Below are 11,493 nucleotides of genomic sequence, written 5' to 3'. Positions count from 1 at the left end.
AGGGGGTGAATACAACTGATTGTGTATAATATGTATATAAAGCTCTGGCAAAAATTAAGAGACCACCACATCAAAACCCTGTCATGGGCAGCCCAATCTCCAGACCTGAACCCCATTGAAAACCTCTGGAATGTAATCAAGAGGATGATGGATAGTCACAAGCCATCAAGAAGAACTGCTTACATTTTTGCGCCAGAAGCAGAGTGAAAGACTGGTGGAAAGCATGACAAGACGCATGAAAGCTGTGATTAAAAATCATGGTTATTCCACAAAATATTGATTTCTGAACTCTTCCAGAGTTAAAACATTAGTATTGTTGTTTGTAAATGATTATGAACTTGTTTACTCTGCATTATTTGAGGTCTGAAAGCACTGTTTGTTTTGAATTTTGACCATTTTTCTTTGTCAGAAAAAAAATACAAAATGTATTGCTTGGAAAGTTTATAAAGTTTATAGAATAAAAGAGCAACAATTGTACTCAAAAATATACCTAAGTGGTCTCTTAATTTTTGCCAGGGCTGTATATATATATATATATATATATATATATATATATATATATATATATATATACACACTGCCCATTGACAGGATTAGAGATGCTATGACTAACATTTTGCATGCAGCTAACATACATAAGATGCATTCTGAATGAACAGCGCCCCTAGGGTCCAACCTGTCACTATACTAGACGCTAAACCTGCATTTAAAAAAATATACATATATGTGAAATTTATTCAATATAAAAATATTTCCACAATATGCAAGCATACAGCATGGCCAACAGTTGAAACACCTTAACATACTGTTAATTTAAAATATTATTACTAGTTATATTATATAGTATCTTGACACACACACAGAGAGTTGGGTGCCACTCTCTTCTCCACTGCAGTGTGAAATGTTTTAAATTCCTAATATTATCACAAATTATGACTTCGGTACTTTTCTGACACAATCAGATATACCATATTTTTCAGACTATAGGACGTAGTTTTTTTTACCAAATTTTTTTTGGGGGAAATGGGGGTGCGTCTTATAGTCGGAATACACCTACAAATGCCGCGGCAGCGGTGCTCTGTGCGACGCTCTGTGCTGGGGGTCGGTGGCAGCTCTCTGTGCTGCATGGGGGCTCCACCAGCATTTTACAAAGCCTGGAGGCCCCCGCAGCTCCATTGCTGCGATGCGGTGGCCTCTGGGAAAATGGCCGCTGGGACCACCCCCTGTGACCACTCAGTTACCGATCCCCCCGGTAAGCTGAATTCGGACTGTAAGACGGACCCCCATTTGACACATTATTTTGTGCGTCTTATAGTCCGAAAAATGCGTTAATGGAAAAAATGCCCCAGGTATTACCTAAATAAAACATTTGCCTGAACGTGATATTTTTCAATGATAGAAATTGGTGTCTGTGCACAAATAAGAGTACAACAAACTAAGGTTAATTAGATTTCTTTGGCGGCTTATATACATTTTTTCTGAAAGACTTTAGAAAAAGAAACTGCCCTGACATGGGAAACCAATCTGGTTACACTTTTGATTTTCTGTTTCTGGATGCGGGTTTTGAGAATGGGGAGTTGCTTATTGTTCTGTTCACACATGCACACAGAAAAAAAAATATTCTCCATTGAGCTAGTCTAAAAATTTGGCATAAAAATCCATGTGGCTTTTACAATGATTTTTAGTATGGATTTTAACTGAAAACTACAGTAAAATTCCACAGGACGTTATAGGACATATTGCATAATCTGCATGTGCCGACTATACACAAAAACTTTTAAGCTCAGCCAGACAGAAGAAAGCCCCTCTGTAGTGCCATAACTAGATTCCGATGGGCCCTGGTGTAAAATTTGAACCTGGGCTCCCACCAGTATGTTGGTCAGATGTATTAGCCCTTCTACATCCTATAAAGAAATACGTGCTGCACTCCCTCCCCGATAATGTAATGTCACCCATCTTAACCCATGCCTGGCATAATGTCCTCCATCCTAGATCCCTTCCAGTAATAGTATCCCCCATCTTGTGCCCCTTCCAGTAGTACTGTTCCCCATCCTGGGCCCCTTCCTGGTATAATGTCCTAGCTCTGCTGTTCTGCAAGTAAAAAGAAAAAAAGAAATATGATTCTTCTTCTCTTCGCCGATGTGTGTCGCCATCTTCTATAGCTGACACAGAAGATGGCAGCTGACTTTGGTGTGCCTGTTACGGGCAACACATGGTGTCACTGTTGTGCGCTGCCTATGACATGACATCAGCTACAGGCCTTTGATTGGCATCAGTGTCTATAGCGGTGCAGGAACCTGGTGGGTCTCTGCCCCACAATACAGTTCAGCTGAAGGACGCATACCCAGCTGAAATAGACGCTGGTGTCTGTTGTTCCCCCACCTGCACAGGACTGGTCACGCCATCTGCAATCGCGATCGTTATGCTCCTGCCCCATGTGCAAGAACAGTATATGGTCTCTTTGCAGTCTGATCAGCTGTGACAACAATATCCTATACCCGGTTGCAGTAGTCGCCTTTGAGGAACGTGGCAAGTGTGACAGTAGCATTGGAGGACTTTTTAGTTTTTGCAAATGTGCACAATTCGGTATGGACTTGCCTTTATGGATTTTCCTGCAGATTTAGTCTGCAGCAAATGCACTTTTTTCTTCCAGCCTCATGGAGATCTGCAGCTGTCACGCTCGGGTAGGGAGAGCCACCGGCCAGTCTGTGCGCTGCGTTCCGATCTCGCTCCGATTTATATGGCCGTCTGACTGCGCCCTAACCTGCAGAATACGAAACGCTAAACACAAAGTGCAAAGCACTTATTTTATTTTTTGCAAAAAAATGCAATGAATTGTTTAAAATTCTTTGAATACAACCCAAAATGAAAAAAGGTGCAAAATGTAGCATGCACTAAAAGTACAATAAAAAAAGGTGTAAAAAAAAAATTAGTAAAAAAAAGTGTAATTAAATCCCTTAAAAAACAAAAAAAACAAATCTGCAGTAGATAGGGATTGTACAGGTTGTTAAAATCACCTTCACAAGAATGCGGTGTTGTGCGTTTGAGAAATAAAGAACATTCCACACAAAAGGGAATTTCTCTTCTCTGTGTAACAGGTCTGGAAGTTTTCTTGTATAACCTTTTTTTTTTTTCGAACCCCAGAACAGGATAAGTCTGGTTCAATGTGTTCTGCACTTGCAGTGTGTGTGACTACTTGGAATTTCCCAGCCCTGTGCACACACTGCATAGACAGGAGGGAAGCTGAATCCCCGCCTACCAAAAATCCCCATATGTGCAATCACTATATTAAAAAGCTGAGCACACACAGAAAGGGCTCACATCTCTCACTGCTCAACACTTTGCACTTGGGCGCCAGCTGGATTATTGGCTTTTTTCCTGCAAACCCCAGACATTCCCATTGCTTTTTTGTAGGTCGATCCATTAGGTTGCTTTGGAACCTTTATTTTTAAAGGAAGGTTCCAAAAAGCGAATTTTATTTTTTTTTTAAGGTTTTTTTTCCCAACCGTATAGGAAATATATTTAAAATGACTGGGAGATACATGGATTATTCTGGAAATATGATGGCGGATGGTGACATCAGGATGCCTGGGAAAGACAAGCTGTTGCAGGCCACTGAAGATAGAACCGACAGTGGACTGGACTCTCTGAGAGAAGAGGACTATAATAATATGCTCAGAGAGACCCAAAATTTGTCCATCCATTCGGAACAAAACATCCAGGACTATGAGCCGGAGCCATGGAAAATGCAAGCAAACGAGGATGGCGATACGTAAGTGATCCCGAAATGCAATTATTATTTTATTTTATTTTTATGCTAAAAATAGGTTGATTCTATATAAAGAATGTACGTTCTTAATATCTATTCTTACGCCTTTATATTGGCCAGGCCGGCCAACACATCCTATATTAAGGCGTAGGAATATTTTTATTAATAGCAAAAACAAAACCTAAATTCAGTTGCGTACTTTTTTTTTTTTTTTTAAGAAACTGCCTGTGATGCAATAAAACTAGGGTGGCACAAGAAAAGCAAAAAAATAAATATATATATTATAAAAAAAAACAAAACGCTTTGCACAACATGACTTTTTGCAGAATTAAATTAGCAGCCAGCATTTTCGTGTTTTTTTTTTTTATTTTTTTATTCTTTTGCATTGCGGTAAAAAATATTTGTCAATGTCAATTTTGTTACGTTAAATGTATCAAAGAGGAAGGAAGAATTATTTTGTAACTAAAGCGCTAGTTTTTTTTTTTTTTATGGCGTTGCTATATCTTTTTCTGGATTTTCCCTTCCTCTCTTTGTAGGCTTGAGAGGGGTGGAGGAGGGGAGGGAGGACATGGTGGGGGGAGGGTAGAGTAGGCCATCTTATTCTGTGATCTGACTTGCTAGCTTGGGGAGGTGGAGCACTGAAGCTATTCGGAAAGTCCCTGGCTTGTGGCCAGGAAAAAAAAAAAGCAAACTGCTCATATGAGAAAGCGGAAAACAACAGACATATCTAGAGAGACAACACATAGCAAAAAAACCCAGCTTACACAATACTGGACTTACTGATGGGGGAGGGGAAATAACTCTGGGTTGACGCAGAGCAATGACTACATGTTACAATCATATGATGAATAGTGACATGATACTTACCGTATTTCCTTTTATATAACTTTTACCAGTTTTGTTTGATTCTGTTTCATTATTATTAACAGTTTTTTTTTTTTGTTTTTTTTTTCCAGACTTCTTCATTTGGCAATTATTTGTGAAATAAATGAAGTGGCAGTGGATGCGATCAAAAGATCCTACAGAGATACTTTCTACCTGAACCGACAGAATAATCTTCTCCAGGTAAAGAGACATAAAACAATCAACTTTAAGGAATTTGCTTTAAATCTTTGAAAAAAAAAAATGGAATTTAGAATATGTTGCGAAAACTAAGGAAACAACTAAATCTTATTGTTCTTTCTGCCCATTCTATTTACAGACTCCTCTTCATCTCGCCGTCATAACCGATCAGTATGAAATAGCGGCAAATCTCTTAGAAGCCGGTTGTGATCCAGAAGTTAGGGACCATAATGGAAATACGGCTCTACACATCGCCTGTGAGAAGGGATCTCTGCAAGGGGTTGGCGTTATTGTCCAGAACTGCAAATCCCACCTAAAACCACTCCTACAGTACACAAACTATAATGGTAGGCGTCGGTGAAATTAGTTTTCATGTTAAAAGCGTGAAATGCGAAGTATACAAAATAGTAGAAATCTCATGGTGCGGTTATTTCTTTCCACAGGTCAATCATGCCTACACTTGGCATCCATTAATGGCTTCCTTGCGATAGTGGAGAACCTGATCATGTTGGGAGCAGATGTTAATGCACAGGTGAGGATCTCTCTCCTAGGACATTGGCTACACACCGTTTTTGAGCTGTCTTGCATAATTTTTCGAGATTGTGTTTGGCTTGGTAGTTTAACATCCATTTTTAATTATTTTTTTAGGAACCATCCAATGGCCGCACAGCTCTGCACTTGGCCGTGGACAAACAAAATGCCGACCTCATGTTTTTGCTGCTTAAGTATAATGCAGATGTGAATAGAGTCACCTACGAAGGCCACTCGCCGTGCCAACTCACCTGGGGGAGAAATAACCTCCAAATTCAACAGCACCTACTCAGTGTGACAGAGGAGAACCTGCAGCACCTGCCACATGAAGAAGACGACGACAGCGCAGAGTCCGAGTCGGAACAGTCAGACGATGAGGTAAATAGTAGGACTTGGATATTGGATATATCATTGGACTAAAGTTCAGAAATTCTATGGAGGCAGAACTTGCAGATACTGCTGGTGAGATAGGAAGACCGTAAGAGCAGAGTGGGCCGCCTCCTTCAGCGGTGGGCTTTAAGAACCTCTGCAGTCCTCCCTTTTTCCAGATACTTGCAATAGATGAGTCCCGTGTACACTTGGTGCAACCCTCCACAAGGTTATAGCAATACAGAGAAATCCTTGGACCAGGGCACCAGATGTCCTCCTTTATTAGTACAGCAAAATTGCAACGTTTCTGCCGCACAGGGCCTTTATCAAGCCATAAAAAAGAGAGATCTAGCTTGATAAAGGCCCTGTGCGGTCAAAACGTTGTGATTTTACTGTACTAATAAAGTTACCAATGGAGGATGTCTGGAGCCTTGGTTCCTGGATTTCTCTTTTTCTACAGAGACTACAAATAAGGGTCATGAGTCTCATTACTAATTTAGAATGTGAGAGAGCTCCCAATTCCAGCCATGTATCACAGAAGGGCTACTTGCTGCAGTTTTGTTAAAATCCCTGAGTTGCTGAAGAGCTACCAGTTATCTGAATCCCACCCACACCACTGATTGACAGCTTTCTGCTTATGCACAGTGGACACTGAAGACAGCCAATCGGTGTTGGGGTGGGGTTATATAGAGCTCTCAAATATGGAGGACAGCCTGGCAGCAGATCTAGTAGTCCTTCAGTATTAATCTCCTGCTTATAAGGCCAGTCTCACAAGTCCAGATAATTCCGGTACCGGAAAAATCGGTACCGGAGTTATCCGTGGTCGTGAGCTCACATGGCACATCAGCTCCCTATGGGAGGTGGAGCTGCATATTCATCACTGTAATGAGCGGTACCACGTGACCGCTCATACAGGAAGAAGCTGCGGCGCTGAGAGGAAGCATCGAGGGAGCCGGGTGAGTATTTTATTTCCAGCGGGCGGGTGCACGGGGGGTGGGAGGGGGGTGGTGACAAGGATCTTTATTTTAAACACAAAAAAAAATAAAAAAACAATGATTTTTCATTCCTTCTCTCCAGCGAACGCTGCTGGAGAGAAGAAATGAATGGCGGCTTCAGCACCACATGCTGGGGGGACAGCGCTTACTGTAGCTCTGTCTCCTGCACGGCACACGGACTGCATCCGTGTGCGGTACGTGTTTTACACGGACCCATTGACTTTAATGGGTCCGTGTGATCCGTGCGCTCCCACGAACACTGACACGTCTCCGTGTTTTTCAAATGGACACACTGTCCGTGAAAACACGCTGACATGTGCAGAGACACATTGATTTTAATGTGTCTACGTGAGTCAGTGTCTCCGGTACGTGAGAAATCTGTCACCACACGTACCGGAACCACTGACGTGTGAAACCGGCCTAAAACTGATTTTATCAGAACTACAGCCAGCAGCCCAGGAAGTGACACATCACCCCTTACATTATGCTGCTCTCAGATTAGGTTGCAAAAACCTGATGTCAGATTCCCTTTAAAACGCATGAGATACATTTGAGGGGGGTGAATGATAGTTCTAGACTTCGGTCCAGTATATAATCAAAATATTTTAGAGATTTCTATGTACTAAATTCCATGTTTTTCTTTTTACAGTGCATGTATGACGACGTTTGCATATCTGCATGCTCAGGGATGCTGTAGACCAGTGCAGCGTTAATCCAGAAGCATGATGTATATGGACAGAATTTTCCACGTACAGGATCTGACAGCACTGGGACCAGTGATGCCTCCCACCAAATCTCGGACACGGATGTGCCTCCAGTCTAGAGGTTGTGAGCCTGAGGTGCTTGTGCTGTTCTGAAGCCTCAGATGTTTTGCGCAAATCATGAAGTGGATGTGTCTAGAAGAGCCCAGATCCAACATATGGTTTCAGAATTCAAGAATCTGGCCGGAAAAATAAGGAAAAAATAAAAATAAAAGACATGGGCCTGACACCGGAATGACTACTTCCCGAAGAGGACAGACATCTTTTTCGATTAACCAGTGGTGAAGAACAGAATATTAACATTTTAACTTGGGTGTAGCTAGTAAATAACAGCTGGTAATACTGCTAAGGAAAAAGGACTCGTACAGATAAATGTTAGACCTATAAAGTGGTCCGAACAATAAACTACAGAATGTATAAATTGTAAATAATGTACATGATTTATTTTTATATGAAAGAGATATTTATTAAAAAAACAAATGCAAAATGAACTTTTTTTTTCCTTTTAAACTCACAACACATCCTTATATTTTTCCAAACAAGGTTAGCGCAATTTCACCTTGTCAAGGTTATTGAAACCTTTCCAATGTTGGGGTTTTTCCTGCATAGTGAAAAATTTAACACTGGTTCCTCGTTAATCTGACATTAAAAAAAAAAAAGCAATACAAGTAGTAAATTAAGCCTCACACACGTGGGAAGAACATGGAGATAAGAAAATCAAGTAATTTGCTGCCTCCTATATACATTTTCACATGAGTGTTTTAGCTACAATGGAAGAAGTCATCACTAGTGATGAGCGAATATACTCGTTACTTGAGATTTCCCGAGCACGCTTGGGTGACCGCCGAGTATTTTTTAGTGCTCGGAAATTTAGTTTTCATCGCCGCAGATGAACGGTTTACATCTGATAGCCAGCAAAAGTACATGTGGGGGTTGCCTGATTGCTAGGGAATCCCCACATGTAATCAAGCTGGCTAACAGATGTAAATCATTCAGCTGCAGCGATGAAAACTAAATCTCCGAGCACTAAAAAATACTCGGAGGACACCAGAGCGTGCTCAGGAAATCTCGAGTAACGAGTATACTCGCTCATCACCAGTTAGTAAATTTCTGCCTTAATTCAGCTGGTGAGCATGAGACCCACTTCACGCACAATTTAGGCCACATTCACACATCCTTGTTAAGTCCGATGGGCTGTCCAATTTTTTTTTTTCTAATCGGACAGTACACAGATCCATTGAACAAATCTTATTCTGATCCTCAGAATGGGATTATAATAGGACATGCTCTGAATCTCACACTCGGATCCGTGATGTTTACAGATGTCAATAGATTTTTGAAACGCTATGAGTCTGTGCGCTGTCTGATAATGAGTGTGGCCCTGTACTTTGATATTTTTTCCTTAAACTGTTTCCCATTGAAAAATGAGAATGAACATACTGTACTTAATTATCATGGAGGACATAGGTTGCGATGCATAAATATACTAGTTCATTAGGAGTTGTATAATTGGGAAATCATACATGGCCACCTAACCTTTGTACAAGTTGAAGTTACTCTTCACCCTTGAACCTAAAAGTGACTGGTCACAATACGTAGTGCCTTCCATTAGACTGGCGCAGTGTCCCTGAATATGATCACTCTTCCGTTTTTCTCCAAAATGACCACTGTAGAGGAAATGTAAGTTCTGAACCAATCCTTCCCCCCACCACGATATGGACACGTGTAGGGGTCAGCTGTGGGTTCAGCTCCTTTAGCAAACAACTGCAAACATTTTCCTTGTTTAGCAATTGTAATATAGCCATTCAGATATATTGGTTCTCCATACTGGGACATAGTGCGACCACTGAAAAGTACACCGGGTCTTCAATGGGCAAAACATCCATTTGACAACAGTCCACTCATGACATTTTAGTATCTGGGTGATGAAAAAAAGTGGGGAAAAACCAAGAGCAAGCTCCATGTTTGAGTCTAGCTAAAGTAGTCTGACCGTTGTGCTTTCTTTAGTTGACCCATACACCGAGGTGGCAGCCGACCTAAACATCAACACTTGACTGAGCGTTTGTTTGTTTTTTTTTAATGGGAAGAATAGTCATTTCCCAGGAGAACTAAAGGATTGGGCATTTCAAGTTGATCTTCCTCCACATCATCTGTTGGGGCAGAGTCAGGAGGAGATGGTCAGTTGGTTTTTCTAGAATCAGCAAAATTGGACAACTTTAATGCGTACAAGCGCTTTTTCATCCTGCCCTAGATGGATATCTAAATAACCTAACCAATACAGCGGTGCTTGTTGATGAACCCTGGCACATTTCTGGGCAAACACCCCTGCGCCATTTACACTGAAGCCCAGTCAGTGGAGTAATAAATAATAATAATTTTATCTACATAGCGCCAACATATTCCGCAGCACTTTACAAATTATAGAGGGGACTTGTACAGACAATAGACATTACAGCGTAACAAAAACAGTTCAAAATAGATACCAGGAGGAATGAGGGCCCTGCTCGCAAGCTTACAATCTACGAGGAAAAAGGGGAGACACGAGAGGTGGATGGTAACAATTGCTAGAACAACTAGCAGTCATGCTCTGCTCCTGGACAGTGGTATTATATCAAAATGGGGGTCACTTGAAAGTCTAGGGAGGATGACCCATAAGATCACAGCAATTGTTTTTTTTCCAATGCTAAAACTGCAGAGGAAAAATGTAGGCAAAAGCGATTTGATCCCATATGGATCATCCTTATGGCTTTCAATTTTTACTGATACATTGTAAAGCCTCATTCAGACGTCTTTTTTTTTTTTTTTGCATACGAGCACTAGTCGCATAGCACTCGTACATGTGATGGTCTATAGGGCCATTCACATGTCCGTGATTTTCCATGGACTGAGTAGTTGGTGCAAAATCGCCGTGACAGGTCAGATTTTGATCAGAATCGCAATGTAAGTCTATGGGTCTATGAAAAAAATTGAACCATACTCGGATGACATTTGAGTGCGGTCTAATTTTTACGGACTGTCACATGGGAGAAGGTAGAGAATGTTTGTTTCCCCTCTTCATGTATAAGAAAAACTGATGGCACTCAGATCAAACTCTGATCAAAATAGTCTGTTTTTCTTGTACATGAGAAAAATGGACGTCTGAATGAGGCCTCATTTTTAACATGGTGACCGGTCTGCAAACCATGTCCTATGAGGAACGTTTACAGGATTTGGGAATGTTTAGTTTGCAAAAAAGAAATCTGAGAGGAGACTTAATAGCTGTCTACAAATATGTCAAGGGCTGTCACATTGTAGAAGGATCTTTATTCTCATTTACACAAGGAAAGGCTAGAAGCAATGGGATGAAACTGAATGGGAGGAGACACAGATTAGATATTAGGAAAAACTTTTTGACAGTGAGGGCGATCAATGAGTGGAACAGGCTGCCACAAGAGGTGGTGAGTTCTCCTTCAATGGAAGTCTTCAAACTGAGGCTGGACAGACATATGTCTGGGATGGTTTAGTGAATTCTGTTTTGAACAGGGGGTTGGACCAGTTGACCCAGGAGGTCCCTTCCAACTCTGCCATTCTATGATTCTATGAACATGGTAAACTAGTTTTGGTCTTGTAAAGTTTATCAACTGTTGATGTATAAAATTGAATGGATGATAATTAGTGTTGAGCGATACCGTCCGATACTTGAAAGTATCGGTATCGGAAAGTATCGGCCGATACCGGCAAAGTATCGGATCCAATCCGATACCGATACCCGATACCAATACAAGGCAATGGGACTCATGTATCGGACGGTATCCCTGATGGTTCCCAGGGTCTGAAGGAGAGGAAACTCTCCTTCAGGCCCTGGGAACCATATTAATGTGTAAAAGAAAGAATTAAAATAAAAAATATTGCTATACTCACCTCTCCGACGCAGCCTGCACCTTACCGAGGGAAGCGGCAGCGTTCTTTGTTTAAAATTCGCGCTTTTCTTTCCTTTACGTGAAGTCCCGGCTTGTGATTGGTCGCG

General features: G+C 41.2%; 1 protein-coding gene across 1 annotated transcript; it reads left to right on the top strand.

Annotated features, from left to right (window-relative positions):
• The first annotated feature begins 3,179 nt into the window (after positions 1-3,179).
• NFKBIA (NFKB inhibitor alpha) lies at positions 3,180-7,978 on the top strand. The gene is made up of 6 exons (XM_077262838.1): positions 3,180-3,772; positions 4,726-4,834; positions 4,971-5,178; positions 5,275-5,363; positions 5,480-5,740; positions 7,376-7,978. Exons 1-6 carry the CDS (start codon positions 3,528-3,530, stop codon positions 7,421-7,423), a joined length of 960 nt encoding a protein of 319 aa, XP_077118953.1. The 5' UTR covers positions 3,180-3,527; the 3' UTR covers positions 7,424-7,978.
• Positions 7,979-11,493: the final 3,515 nt, after the last annotated feature.

The sequence above is a fragment of the Ranitomeya variabilis genome, chromosome 1 (genome assembly GCF_051348905.1).
Source record: "Ranitomeya variabilis isolate aRanVar5 chromosome 1, aRanVar5.hap1, whole genome shotgun sequence".
NCBI lineage: Eukaryota > Metazoa > Chordata > Amphibia > Anura > Dendrobatidae > Ranitomeya > Ranitomeya variabilis.
This window is presented reverse-complemented; position numbering and strand designations above follow the sequence as displayed.

Bases quoted from the DNA above. Each gene is read 5' to 3' on its own strand.
- NFKBIA (XM_077262838.1), top strand. From the start codon at position 3,528: ATGACTGGGAGATACATGGATTATTCTGGAAATATGATGGCGGATGGT. The intron at 3,773-4,725 runs GTAAGTGATCCC...TTTTTTTTCCAG, and splicing joins GCAAACGAGGATGGCGATAC to ACTTCTTCATTTGGCAATTA. The intron at 4,835-4,970 runs GTAAAGAGACAT...TTCTATTTACAG, and splicing joins GACAGAATAATCTTCTCCAG to ACTCCTCTTCATCTCGCCGT.